This window comes from Cydia pomonella, chromosome 27 (genome assembly GCF_033807575.1).
Source record: "Cydia pomonella isolate Wapato2018A chromosome 27, ilCydPomo1, whole genome shotgun sequence".
NCBI lineage: Eukaryota > Metazoa > Arthropoda > Insecta > Lepidoptera > Tortricidae > Cydia > Cydia pomonella.
Genome location: NC_084729.1, coordinates 366,135 through 379,701, shown reverse-complemented (window position 1 = coordinate 379,701; position 13,567 = coordinate 366,135). Strand labels below are relative to the sequence as shown.

The window sequence follows — 13,567 nt, the reverse complement described above, 5'->3', positions numbered from 1 at the left end:
CGTGAGGAAACCTGCACACATCTGCGAAGAAATTCAAAGGTGTATGTGAAGTCCCCAATCCGCATTGGGTCCCCAATCCGCAATAGCGTGGGGACTATAGCCCGAGCCCTCTCGCACATGAGAGGAGGCCTGTGCCCAGCAGTGGGACGTATATAGGCTGATTTTTTTTTTTTTATTAAATTAAATTATGATTGTTGTTGGACGCCAAGATACAAAAGCCGTTGGAACCTTGTCGCTGCATCACACGTCGATATACCTCCAAATTTCAGATTATTATACATTTAATTTTGATTTATTTAAAACCAGATGCAACTATACAGTGCTTAACCAAGACATTTACACATTAATTACATTTGAAAGATTAATAACATTAAAAAAATAATTATGGTTTTAAAAATGTTTCAATTACAGTTTTTTTTTGCATGACTATATTTTGTGAAATTTTTAGTAATAAATTTGATCTATGAATTACATTCGTTAGTATTATATATGGAATAATATTTACAACATCATTAAATTGCTCTGATAATTAGCTTAAGATAATTATATGTAATACTGTCTTACTATTCATAAGTGCTTGTTGCTAGGCCTACATGAATAAAATATATTTGAATATTTGAATTGAATTGAAAAGAAATACAAGCTTATTCTGATAAAAATTACATATAAATAAAACCTAATACAATAATAAACAAAATTAAAAATAAAACTAAACCTGTATGTTGACATATATGCCGATTTATAGTAGACTGTAAACCGTTTTTACTGTCATGTTGGAACACAGAAATGAGGTTATGACATACATATACAGTGTGTCCCTAGCCATTGGACAAAGCCGAAATGTACATATGCATTAGGGTATTTAGAACCAGTGTACAAAGTATCATAACAACCGGTGTAGCGGTTTCAAAGAAATTAACAAATTACCATTTTTTACTTTGGAGCAGCCTGTATGTGTTAGTAGCTCCTAAGGTAATATCCTCAAAGAATAGTAAAGAATAGTAACCTTCTTCGACCTTTTTGATTATCTTTTTTATTTACGACACTAATAAATGTGTGTGCTGAACCATTTATTGAACGTCAGAGCATTCCTGAGAAGTAACCCTACGTGGGATTTCAGGGTTTGTCCAATGGTTAAGGTCATTCTGTATATGTCAGGAATCGTGGGCGCATCATACTAGAGACAGCACATCAGAACCTTTCAGAGTGGATGACGAGGGCTTTCAATGCAACATGATAGTTTAACCTTGCTTAACAATCTACCATACTTTAAGCTCCAGTTTAGCTTATTGTGACGGAAGAGTAACTACGGAACCCTACTCTGAGCATGACCCGACATGCTCCTGACCGAATTTTATACAACCTATAAAATTGTACTTATTAAAGCCTAAACTGAGCCTTTTATTAAATTTTGCTCTCAAAATGCCGATGTCTCAACATAATCTAAAAATCCACGACCCAGAAGTCTGTGCTTTCTGGTATATCAGGTAATTCAATCTGGCCCGCTGGATTACCTTTGTGGAAAAATTGTGCCACCTGCGCGTCGCCTGGACTAGGTCTAGGATTTACAGCGAATCTCAGATGGAGATCTTAGGTCTTTAGGTACTGAACTGATTTATTTGAATATTCGTTACATGTTTTGCGGGTGTAGCGTTTTTTCATGTTAATAATACTTTGGCATATTTGACAAGTATTTTGACTACGAAATATTAACAACTTTTATAACTTATCTTTGAAATTTTCGTTTAAAAGTAGTTTTCATGCTAAATTGTTTTGTTTAACCCTTCATGTGCGGAATTTTCTTTTCTTTTTGATTCCAATACACCCGAATATCTTAAGATCCAAAAAAATTGTTAAGAGGCTGTCAACACCCAATGTCCTTGAAATTGATGTTACTTAAACAGTTTTTTAAGAAAGACTATTTGTTTTAGTCAAGTAAGAAAAATATATGTTCATATTAATTATATTTCAAAGACCGTGGTTGTACTCGATACATGATTGAACGAAATCGGCTCGATAGAAAATAATTGCAAAGATTGGTCTTAAAATCACAATTAAACGGTTTTATGTCTTTATTGTTTTGACTTATGGGTCTGCAATTAAAATCACAATTTCAAAACATTTATATCTAAACCGCTATTGAGTAAAATATTACACTAATAATCCACTTTTTTTTATTTAAATATTTTTCTTATTATTCCCTTGCCCAGGCCCAGTAACATGCGACAGTGCTATCTCATTTACTCCGATACAAATAGACAGTGTGCGCGCTTTAGGTATTGACAGCCTCTTAATGCTCGCCCAAGTGGTGTTCGTCGTACCCGTGCCGTGGCCTTAAGCTTTCCATTCCTACTCCTATACTGTTCAGGCGATACGCTTGTGGAACGACCTTACACTCAATATTAAGTAAGAAAATTATGTAAACAATAAAAATTAAACCGGCCAAGTGCGAGTCGGACTCGCGCACGAAGTGTTCCGTACCATTATGTAAAAAACGGCAAAAAAATCACGACAATTGTATGGGAGTCTGTTTAGTATTTCTTGTCATAGCGGCAACAGAAATACATCATCTGTGAAAATTTCAACTGTCTAGTTATATGGGCTATGCCTGAATTAAATGATTATTTAATTTTTAATTTATAACGGTTCATGAAATACAGACAGACAAACAGATGGATAATGGAGTCTTTAATAGGGTCCTGTTTTACCCTTTGAGTACGGAACCCTAAAAAAGAAAAATATTCCCAAAAATCTTTGTCAACGTATTTTTGTGCCGCCCTCTATAACTAGATAGATGGGTTCCATATCTCAGTTCGCTGACTGCTCGCTTATTGACACGTGACGTATTAAGAATATTATATGGAAGATAACGTCAGCTTTTGTGCTATTATTCAGGAACTTTTATGAGAATATTTGTTACATGATTATAGACAGTGAAAGTGTGAAAAAAAGAGTACGAAAATTTTAGTTTCCTTCACTGCGTCCGTTCCACGTCACGTCACGAACAAAAAGTGCAAAAAAAATCACACGGATGAACAGTCAAAGTGTTAAATATCGGCACGGACAAAGTGTCGAAAATATGTATACACGCCCTTATTGCCCGTACTTCAAGGTAGTGTTTACATATTTTTGGCACATTGTTCGTATCGGTATTTAATACCTTAACTGTACGGTGTACGATAAATATAAAAGTGTCTCGTTACAACCTGCTTTACTTTGGTTTAGTTATGTTCAGTTAATTTAATTAAAATTATAATTTAAAGGACGTAATATTGATCCCCGAGCGTAAATTAACGTGTCTTCAGTACTGTAAAAGAGCGTTTGTCGAAAAAAAAGAGAAATTTTGCCCTCTTTTTATATTGGGCATGCATTTTCCATATAATATATATACTTTCAATGTGTCTGTGTTAGCGTTGTTGGTATTCCTTATTTCAAATCGATAGCTTAAGTGGTTTTCGAGATATTTAGTGATGTGACAGATAGACAGACAGACGGCCGGACTGGGTCGCACCATAAGGGTGCCTTTTGTGCCTTTTTGGTACGGAACCCTAAAAATGTGAAAATAAAGATTACGAAAATTTAGTTTTCTTCCACTACGTCCGTTCCACGTCACCAACAAAAAAGTGTGAAAAATCACACTAAAACGTGACGTAATGGGACGGACATTTCAGCAGGGTCGGATATTCGCCTAAGTCCACAAGGCCCGGGCCCCTTAAATACTTACGGTCATACCAAGTGCCTAGGGGTCCTAAGTCTCTAAATCTGGGCCTGCATTTTAAGATATATATTTTTTACCTTACTTCACAATCGATACCTATTTACAGTTAATTGTATAATGGTGTACGGTGTGTTAAGCTTATTAAGATATCATTGGCAATGATTTAATGACAAAAAGAATTGCTGAAGTTAAATAAAAATATCGCCGTGTCCGTTTTTTTATTAGGAAAAGGTAAGCATTTGACCACAATCTCACCTGATGGTAAGTGCCGATGCAGTCTAGGATGGAACATGCTTACCTTAAAGATGTCTATTCACTCTCGATTTAAAAAGATCCAAATTATAGTGGACGGGGAATAGATTTGCAAAAAATGAATTCCACTCCTTAGCCGTTCGCATGATAAAGCTGGATGCGTAGCGTTTAGTGCGCATCAGCGGCAGAGTAACGACGTAAGGGTGAAACGCAAGTCCGCGTCTAGTCCCACGGTGGCAGAACGGAGATGGGGGGATTAGATTATGTAATCCCATCGCACACTCCCCGAAATGCATCCTGTAGAACACCGATAAACAGGCTACCTTTCTACGATGTTCTAGGCTCTGCAGTCTAGCCTCTACCAATCCCTCATCTCCAATTAGCTTCCTAGCGCGTTTTTCTATAGAATCTAAGGCGGTTAACAGATACTTAGCGGATCCATCCCAAAGGTGGCTGCAATACTCCATACACGACCGGACTTGATAATAAATTTTATTGAATTTTTCATTGTTTCAGAACACTACCACATCTTCGTCGGCGACTTGAGTCCCGAGATCGAAACTCAAAGCCTCCGGGATGCCTTCGCGCCCTTCGGGGAGATCTCGTAAGTGTCCACACCACACACTATTTACTCGGTAAAGCATCATTGACTGTAGAGTATACAATATTAGGGAGTATTACTGCCATGTTCTGCCGCCAGAGTGCAACAATAGCACGTTTCGTAAACCATTGAGTAATTTATACATATTGTGCCTTTATGGTATCGCCATATATCAAAAATTGTCATCAAAAAACCTTAAATAGGTGGCGCTACAATACCTAGAATACTTGAACAAAAAAATCAAATCATAGACAGCGCACTTCACTCCGTCAATAACGCCTAGGTTCTTAGCTACTCTAGCGCTTCTCTGGAGAGATTTGGAACTATTATTTATAGCTGACAGCTGGACACTTTTGCAACAGTTCTTCCATAAGAGATTTCACTCCTTTTAATAAATTCCACACTCCATACTGTGCCTTAAACTGTCTTTTGATAAGTTTTCACAGATAATAAAATATGACATTTATGCATCAAGGCGGTTTGTTTACAAAGGGCCTACCGGGAAACGTGAAAATCTAAATTGTCTGCCTCTTTATCGCTCGAATTTGCAAGAGTGATAGAGAGGTTAGATAACGAAATTTCTATTTTCTTGTTTCGGGGTAGACCCTCAAATTGTGATGGATTCTGGAAGTGGCGCCCCCTACGAAGAGTTTCGAGTAATATTTCTATAAGAAAAGAACTCGAGCTTAGAATTAATATGTGAGTCTGAAAAACTGAGTCGAGTTTCAAAGCAGAGGACTCAAACAACTCGAGTCTTAACCAACACTAGTTTTAATTGAACGCTACGTTAGAAAATACGACAAACATACCCATATAAAGCCTGACCAGTAATATATGATCACGCGCCATATTGCGGAATTTCATTGGAACTATATTTTTCATACGAAACTGAACTGACACCCTATAGTCCCTATGCATGAGAATAACAGCGCCCTCTTGACAATGATCATATATTTCTGGTTGGTCATTACATACATAAGTATTACTAAAATTATAACCCTCTCCTTTGTCGGGTAGCAAGGTTGCAGAACGTGATCCATCGAGAGTGGAGAAGGCACAATTCTTGTGAAAATTTGTTTCTATACTGCCACTATATGACTTGGTTTAGACATACCTACTGACAGACATTAAAGTCGTAAAGGAAACTCGCAAAACGTGTCCGTTTTTTCACCTTTAAAATCTGTCGGGTTATCCGAGCCCACTGTATACAAATTCCAATATTTACGATTTAAGGGCACTTGAAAGTGGGTTACGAAGATTTAAAACATGCCGACGATGTCCACTCGACATAGAGCTATAAGCAAACCGTCTAGAAGTTGGGTACAAGCCAATACGGCCCACTGTCAGCGGGGTTATGTAAATCACTTCATTAAATACAAGGTTTTGGACCCAGGTACGTCCTTAAACTACGTCCACAAGAGAGGCATGGACATTGTGAATGTCATCTCGCTCTGTGTGGTAGGGCACAGCACAGCGGATGTCATTCCAGGTCTAGAGCAGAGCCCAACTGGGGAAGTACCTCCACCTTACAGAAAACCGCAGCCAAATAACACTAGACCCTACTCATAGTGTTGTGTTCCTGCCGGTGAGTAAGGTTGCCAGAGCTCAATGAGGGGTGGGAGGGGGTTAGGGTCGGCAACGCGCATGTAACTCCTCTGGAGTTGCAGGCTTACATAGGCTACGGATACTGCTTACCATCAGGCGGGCCATATGCTTGTTTGCCACGGATGTAATATAAAAAAAATTCAAACATACTTTCAGATATTAAAAACCTTTTTATTTGAAGCAATAAATTATTAATCATGACAGCTGGACACATTAACTCTCATAAAAAATTCAACACACTAATAAATGCCCTTTCCGAGATTCGAACTCTGTCTCTAGCTTCTTAATAGGTAGGGTCACTACTGACTGGGCTAGAAAGTCATGTAGATTCCATATTTTAATATGTAAATACCTACATTTCTTGTATAGCTTTAATCCTCTCGAACATGAGAGGAGCAGCAGTGGGACGTATTCAGGCTGAATTGTTATTATTAAGTTACCTTATGAAATATTTTAAGAGAGGTATGAACATGGTGAATGTCATCTCGCTTTGTGTGGTAAGTCACAGCACAGCGGATATCATTCCTAGAATAGAACGAGCCCAACTGGGGAAGTACCTCCACCTTACAGAAAACCGCAGCCAAATAACACTAGACCCTATTCATAGTGTTGTGTTCCCGCCGGTGAGTAAGATTGCCAGAGCTCAACGAGGGTGCGAAGTGTTAGGGTCGGCAACGCGCATGTTACTCCTCCGGAGTTTTAAGCGTACGTGGGCTATGAAGACTGCTGTAGTCGGGCCGTATGCTTGTTTTCCACCGACGTGTCGACATCGACCTAATACTGTTTTAAATTATGAATAACTGCATTTATTATATAGCTAAAGTTACCTAATGAAATTGAAATTTTTTTTTTTTTTTTTATATTATAGGACATTATTACACAAATTGACTAAGTCCCACAGTAAGCTCAATAAGGCTTGTGTTGAGGGCACTTAGACAACGATATATATAATATATAAATATTTCTAAATACTTAAATACATAGAAAACACCCATGACTCAGGAACAAATATCCATGCTCATCACACGAATAAATGCCCTTACCAGGATTTGAACCCGGGACCTTCAGCTTTGTAGGCAGGGTCACTACCCACTAGGCCAAACCGGTCGTCGAAATAATACTATATGTGTCGATATATAAAGTATCCAATTTCGATATATTCCAATATATACGATATAAGAGCAAGGCGATATTATACAACATACCGACGATGTCCTTTCTACAGATCGAGCTATAAGCAAAACGTCTAGTATTTGGGTAGAAGCCAATGCCGCCCCACTGTCAGCGGGCTTAGAGATTACTGACAGTAAACGGAATTAGAATAAGAAAAATATATATATACGGACCAAACAGGGTTAGGTTGACATGGTAATAAATAATAAACGAAGAATCTTACACAGATAGACCTAGCCTCAAAATTACGCATAGCTTGTACCTGAGTACTATGGGTACCAAACGAAGATATACATACTAATTAAAACAAGAAATGTTACTTTGCTTATACATAATGGATTAATAAATTAACATTTTTTTTGTTTTAATTAGCATGGATATCCGCAAAAGAACGCCTGATTCTATCAATTATTTGATATACATACTTAAAACTCTAGATAAATCTGACAACCGGTTTAGCCTAGTGGGTAGTGACCCTGCCTACGAAGCTGATGGTCCCGAGTTCAAATCCTGGTAAGGGCATTTATTCGTGTGATGAGCATGGATATTTATTCCTGAGTCATGGGTGTTTTCTATGTATTTAAGTCAACAGTCGACAGCCGACGCCCTATGCTCTTGATAAAGGCTTTGGCCTCGGCACACCAAGGGCCCGCCGTCTCAACGGCAACCGGGACGAAATCGTACACTTGGCTTTACTGAACATATTGTGGGACATATTGCCAGGCAGAGTGATGGCAGGTGGGACAAAATGTTGACAGATTGGGGGTCGCTTTCAGATGACAGATGCACATGGCTTCCGTTGGCTCGTTGGGTGGATGACATACGGAAAATCGCGAGACACTTCTGGATGCGACTAGCCCAGGACCGAGATAAGTGGTGTACACGAAGAGAGGCCTATGCTCAGCAGTGGAGGCTAAAATTATGACGGTGATGATGATTGTGGGACCAGGTCGAAAGTTGTTTAAGTATTTATTTTATTTATTGATCCAAAATCACCCCGGTCTCCCCTTAAGACAAACTGAAAACTATGCGAGAATGGTTTCGAATTATCGTCGCTTTGTAGTTTTGGGTTCACGCCAAATGCAGTTGTTAGCGTTAGTGTACGGCCTCAGTGGCAGCGATAAGCGGAGCGTGAGGCGAGGCGTGCAGCGTAGCGTCTAGCGTCCAAGCTATTTAAGCCGCGTGTACTGAGGCTCACATATGTTTGCATTTGTTTAACAGGTTACTATTCTGTTCTGTATTGATTACCAACTGATTTGGAGACCATGGCCAATGTCAACAGGTTCCAAACTAAGCATAAGGCATTTTTGCTTGACAAATATTTCTACCCTTTCTACTTTAATTAACAATGTTACTATTACTATAGCAGTTACTATTTTTAATATTTTTAGTTAAGACTTTTTGACATTTGATAATTTATTATTATTGTTTTCAAATACAGTATTTTTTACGGCACATAACAAATTTTGTTGTAATGAAGAAAAATAAAATTAATCCCTTAAAACCTAAGAGACTAAAACTAAAATACGACTAAATGAAAAATAAAAAACAAATTAAACTTATCAGCTTTCATGATGTCTAAAACATATCGCGCATACGTGAAAAAACATAAATATAGTTTATTTATGGATTCCATTCACAACCATAAACAAAACATTCCCGGGTCTACTTGGATAGCCGCCAATACCGTTTTGTGGTCAGAACTTTATTATTGGTCGTGCAATTTAGAGAGAGGCGAATGGAACGAAGTGAGAATGAATGGGATGACACACACACACGTAAATAAGAATCCCAATCTCCTTAAACTGAATTCATTAAATACATTATATAAAGGGGACGCTGTCTCTTGTGGGACGCGACTTGTGTAAGCACCTTTGCCGCGTCCCACTTGAGGCAAACCACACGGTGTGCTGGCTCAGCGGCGGAATCCGCCGCTAAGCTAAAGCACACTAAATACTCCGCCCTGGAATCAAGATACGATTTCGTACCGGTGGCAATAGAGACCGCGGGGCCCTGGGGCTCTGAGGCTCGTCGCCTGATTGCAGAACTGGGTCGGCGTCTTCGGGAGAGGGGCTGCGACCCCCGCTCTGGATCGTACCTGGTTCAACAGATCTCAATTGCAGTGCAGCGAGGAAATGCTGCAGGCATTATGGGTACTTTTGAGCCAGGTACGATGCAGGGTGGAGGCGCATATTAATATTGATGTTTGTTCGATTACACTATAGTTTTGATAATTTAAATTTAAGTTTGTTGAATTTTTATTAGTGACATTGAAATATTTTATAAAAATAAAAATAAATATTATAGGGACATTCTTACACAAATTGACTAAGTCCCACGGTAAGCCAAGAAGGCTTATGTTGTGGGTACTCAGACAATTATATATATAAATATACAAACAGGTACTTAAATACGTCGAAAACATCCATGACTCCGGAAGAAATATCTGTGGTCATCACACAAATAAATACCCTTACCGTTGTACTAATGTGTGTTTTTTCCTGTAATAGTGTTTTACTACTATTACTAAATGTTTTTTATGTACTATTGCAACTCCAGAGGAGTTACATGCACGTTGCCGGCCCTAACACTACGCACCCTCGTTGAGTTCTGGCAAACTTACTCACCGGCAGGAACACAAAAATGTAGACCACCCGGATATATCCTGGTTCTTCATTTTTCCGCTACGAATGGCGCCCCACTCGCCAAGTATGACTCGTTCTAGAATATTAGTCTGTGAGTTGGCAGATGCATCATCGCAGTAAAATACGAGGCGTCCGAAAGCCGACATCTATTCAGATATGAAGATAATTTTAGGTTGCATTCCATTTCTGAGAGGCAGCGACAGCATGTCCCTTCCTTGAAATTTGGCTAATATGTACCTTTAAGATTGCATTCTAATGTTGACAGAATTGCAGCGCGGCATTGCTGCGAAATGCAAAAAATTCGCAAGTAACCTAGTATGTTACTATTTTTTTTTATACTACGTCGGTGGCAAACAAGCATACGGCCCGCCTGATGGTAAGCAGTCTCCGTAGCCTATGTACGCCCGCAACTCCAGAGGAGTCACATGCGCGTTGCCGACCCCCCCCTCGTTGAGCAATTCAATAATTAATTTGTAATTTCGCGGATTTGTAAAGTAATATTTTTGTTTAAATTCATATGGATTTCCGCAAAGTCGTTACTTAGGAAAAGATGACCAAGGCCTTCAGTGCCCAAGGCTGGAATCGAACCAACGTCCTCCGTTTACGCGACAAATGCCTGAGCCGCTCGGCCACCTGGGCTCGGTAGCATGGGTCGAAATTCCCAAGTATATGACAATTTCTGAAGGTTTCTGGTACTCCCTTTCTCTTCCTTCTTCTTCTTTCTTCTTTTTTCTTCTTTTATTTTTTTGTACATGGCATTTATTTCGTTTATAGTGTAGATAGTATACGAAGTTATATACATCTTTGATAGTAGTGTGTCTACTTGTAACAAAAGTAATTTAATTTATTCTTAGAGTAAATCGTTACTTTTTAAATAATGCCAATGCCAATGCCGCCAGTATTTTTGGCACTTTTGGTCCGGGTGAAAATCAGAGTGGGGGGTAGGTTTCTATTTGTTTATTGCTTTTTGTTATATAGATACTAGGTAGGCCGTTGACGAAACGTGTTGTGGATATATATTTTGTAGGATAGGTGCATATTACGATGACGAAGCGTGTTGTGGATGTTTTTTTTTTTTGCTTGTGTTTATTGACGAAGCCTGCGTCGTGGATCTGACATCTGTCTTGATATGATTTTAATTGTGTTTTTAATAAATTATTCAGATTAAAAAAATGAAGAACACCTCATAATATTAGGTAATTATTTGAAAACTTTACAAGTCACAAAAATATCATTCCGCATTCCCGCTTTAAGATGTAGGGTCGTAACTACATCGAAACGCTTTTTTAGGGTTCCGAACCCAAAGGGTAAAACGGGACCCTAATACTAAGACTCCGCTGTCCGTCCGTCTGTCTGTCTGTCCGTCTGTCATCAGGCTGTATCTCATGAACCATAATAGACAGTTGAAATTTTCACAGATGACGTACTCTTATTTCTGTTGCCGCTATAACAACGAATACTAAAAAGTACGGAGCCCTCGGTGGGCGAGTCTGACTCGCACTTGTCCGCTTTTTTAAGATCTTAATACGATTGAACAACAAATACAAATAAGTAGCAATCTTGGCCTGTACAGTCTACAGTTAAATTTATTGCTCGTGTTACAGGCCACACCCGGTATAACTGTTGCTTGTGTTACAGGCCACACCCGGTATAACTGTTGCTCGTGGTACAGGCCACACCCGGTATAACTGATGCTCGTGTTACAGGCGACACCCGGTATAACTGTTGCTCGTGGTACAGGCCACACCCGGTATAACTGTTGCTCGTGTTACAGGCGACACCCGGTATAACTGTTGCTCGTGTTACAGGCCACACCCGGTATAACTGTTGCTCGTGGTACAGGCCACACCCGGTATAACTGTTGCTCGTGTTACAGGCGACACCCAGTATAACTGTTGCTCGTGTTACAGGCCACACCCGGTATAACTGTTGCTCGTATTACAGGCCACACCCGGTATAACTGTTGCTCGATGGAGAAAATCACGAGCATGGTCTAAAACCAATCATTAAAAATTTGCAACTAGTTTTGCACAAAAGCTTCAGGTCTCAATTCACACTCGTTTGTAAATTCTTGTTTATTGCCCTACCAAAACAGTTAATGTCTATGTATAATATCAATATGTAATAGTCGCTATTTAAATTCAAAAAGTTATTCGTCAGGTAATACACGAAAAATACAAAGCATGATTTATTTATTAATGCAACAACCAATATCTGGGTAAACATTTTATTGTAATAATCTTAAAATAAATAACTACACAAAAGCTATTTACTATGAAAATTGCTTCTAAAAAACTTTTTAACAAAAAATAAAACCGACTTCAAATATTACCAAAAGCGCCATACATGTACCTATAACATTAGAAGAGTTCCCTCGATTTCTCTAAGATCCCATCATGAGACCCCGACTTGGTCAACGGGACCATCTCGGAGTTATACCCGTACGATAAATTGAAAATCGGTTCACGATTCTCGGAGATATCGAGTAACATACATACAAAAAAAAAAACAGTCGAATTGAGAACCTCCTCCTTTTTTGAAGTCGGTTAAAAATGCGTAATTTTATTTTTGACTCATCAACCACAGGTTTTTGTTAAATAATGATAGGGATTCTGGACACGCACGGCTGTCCGCTCAGTGCTCAGCGAGCGCCTTAAAAACTTTACAAGCTATCACAAAAGTATCAGCTTTATTTTTTGGAATACCCACTTTATTAGAATAACACTAAAGCCTCTTTTCCAAAAACCATAAAATCTGCAATCCAACCTGCGGAACCCTAAACCCGACGTGACTACTGAACCAAATGAAATGGCCGACCCTCCTGACCCTCGCATCCGTCCTTATCTGACACGTGCCCGGCCAGATCTTTCGTCTCTCTCTGTGACATAAATGTTTAATGTACCTCGTAAAAATGTTTACATCGTCGATAAGAGTTTTGGACGAATTTAAAACCTTGTTTTGTTAAAAAAGGAGAAATGTAACTGAAACGTGGAAAAGCATGTTTAATTAAACGGTCAAAAATATTTTATGAATTGAGGTTATGCGGCATCCAAGCTTCAGAACCGGTTTTAAAAATAGCGGTAAATACAGATTTATTTTGGTTTTACTCTTTACTTTCATAAGAACGCAAACGTGTTAAGAACTTTATTATAACCGAAATAAACCGGTTTATTCGACGAGCGACGACACGGCCATCCGGCCTGGTGGTGTGTCGCGTAAACAAAGACACCCACATGGAAAGACACCGGTTTTTATTGTTCTAAACCGGTTAATCTAACAAGAACTTTATGAAAAGGTTCTCCTGAACACTGGTTTAAAAATAACGGTTTTACGAGCGAAACAGAAATTAAAAGGTTTTTCGCTAAGTACATGATTGCGGTTTGGAAATTTAACCGGTTCCTGATCCTTGGCGACATCATAAATATAATGGCAGTATACGCAAGTGCTACATAATGAAAGGTGTATTATACTCTACACACAAATTATAAGCTCGCTATCATGTATTCAAGAACCGCATGTTACGACCGCCATTGCGGCGTTTGATGTCACACTCAATAAAAAATTAACTCGACT

General features: G+C 38.8%; 1 protein-coding gene across 8 annotated transcripts in view; it reads left to right on the top strand.

The window, feature by feature from the left end:
- The window catches only part of LOC133532465 (nucleolysin TIAR), a 231,756-nt gene that overhangs the window by 193,251 nt on the left and 24,938 nt on the right, over positions 1 to 13,567 (top strand). For all 8 annotated transcript variants that reach the window (XM_061871155.1, XM_061871151.1, XM_061871153.1 and 5 more), the window contains one exon: positions 4,487 to 4,574. In XM_061871155.1, coding sequence (XP_061727139.1) covers positions 4,487 to 4,574 — 88 coding nt within the window. The remainder of the gene's footprint in view (positions 1 to 4,486; positions 4,575 to 13,567) is intronic.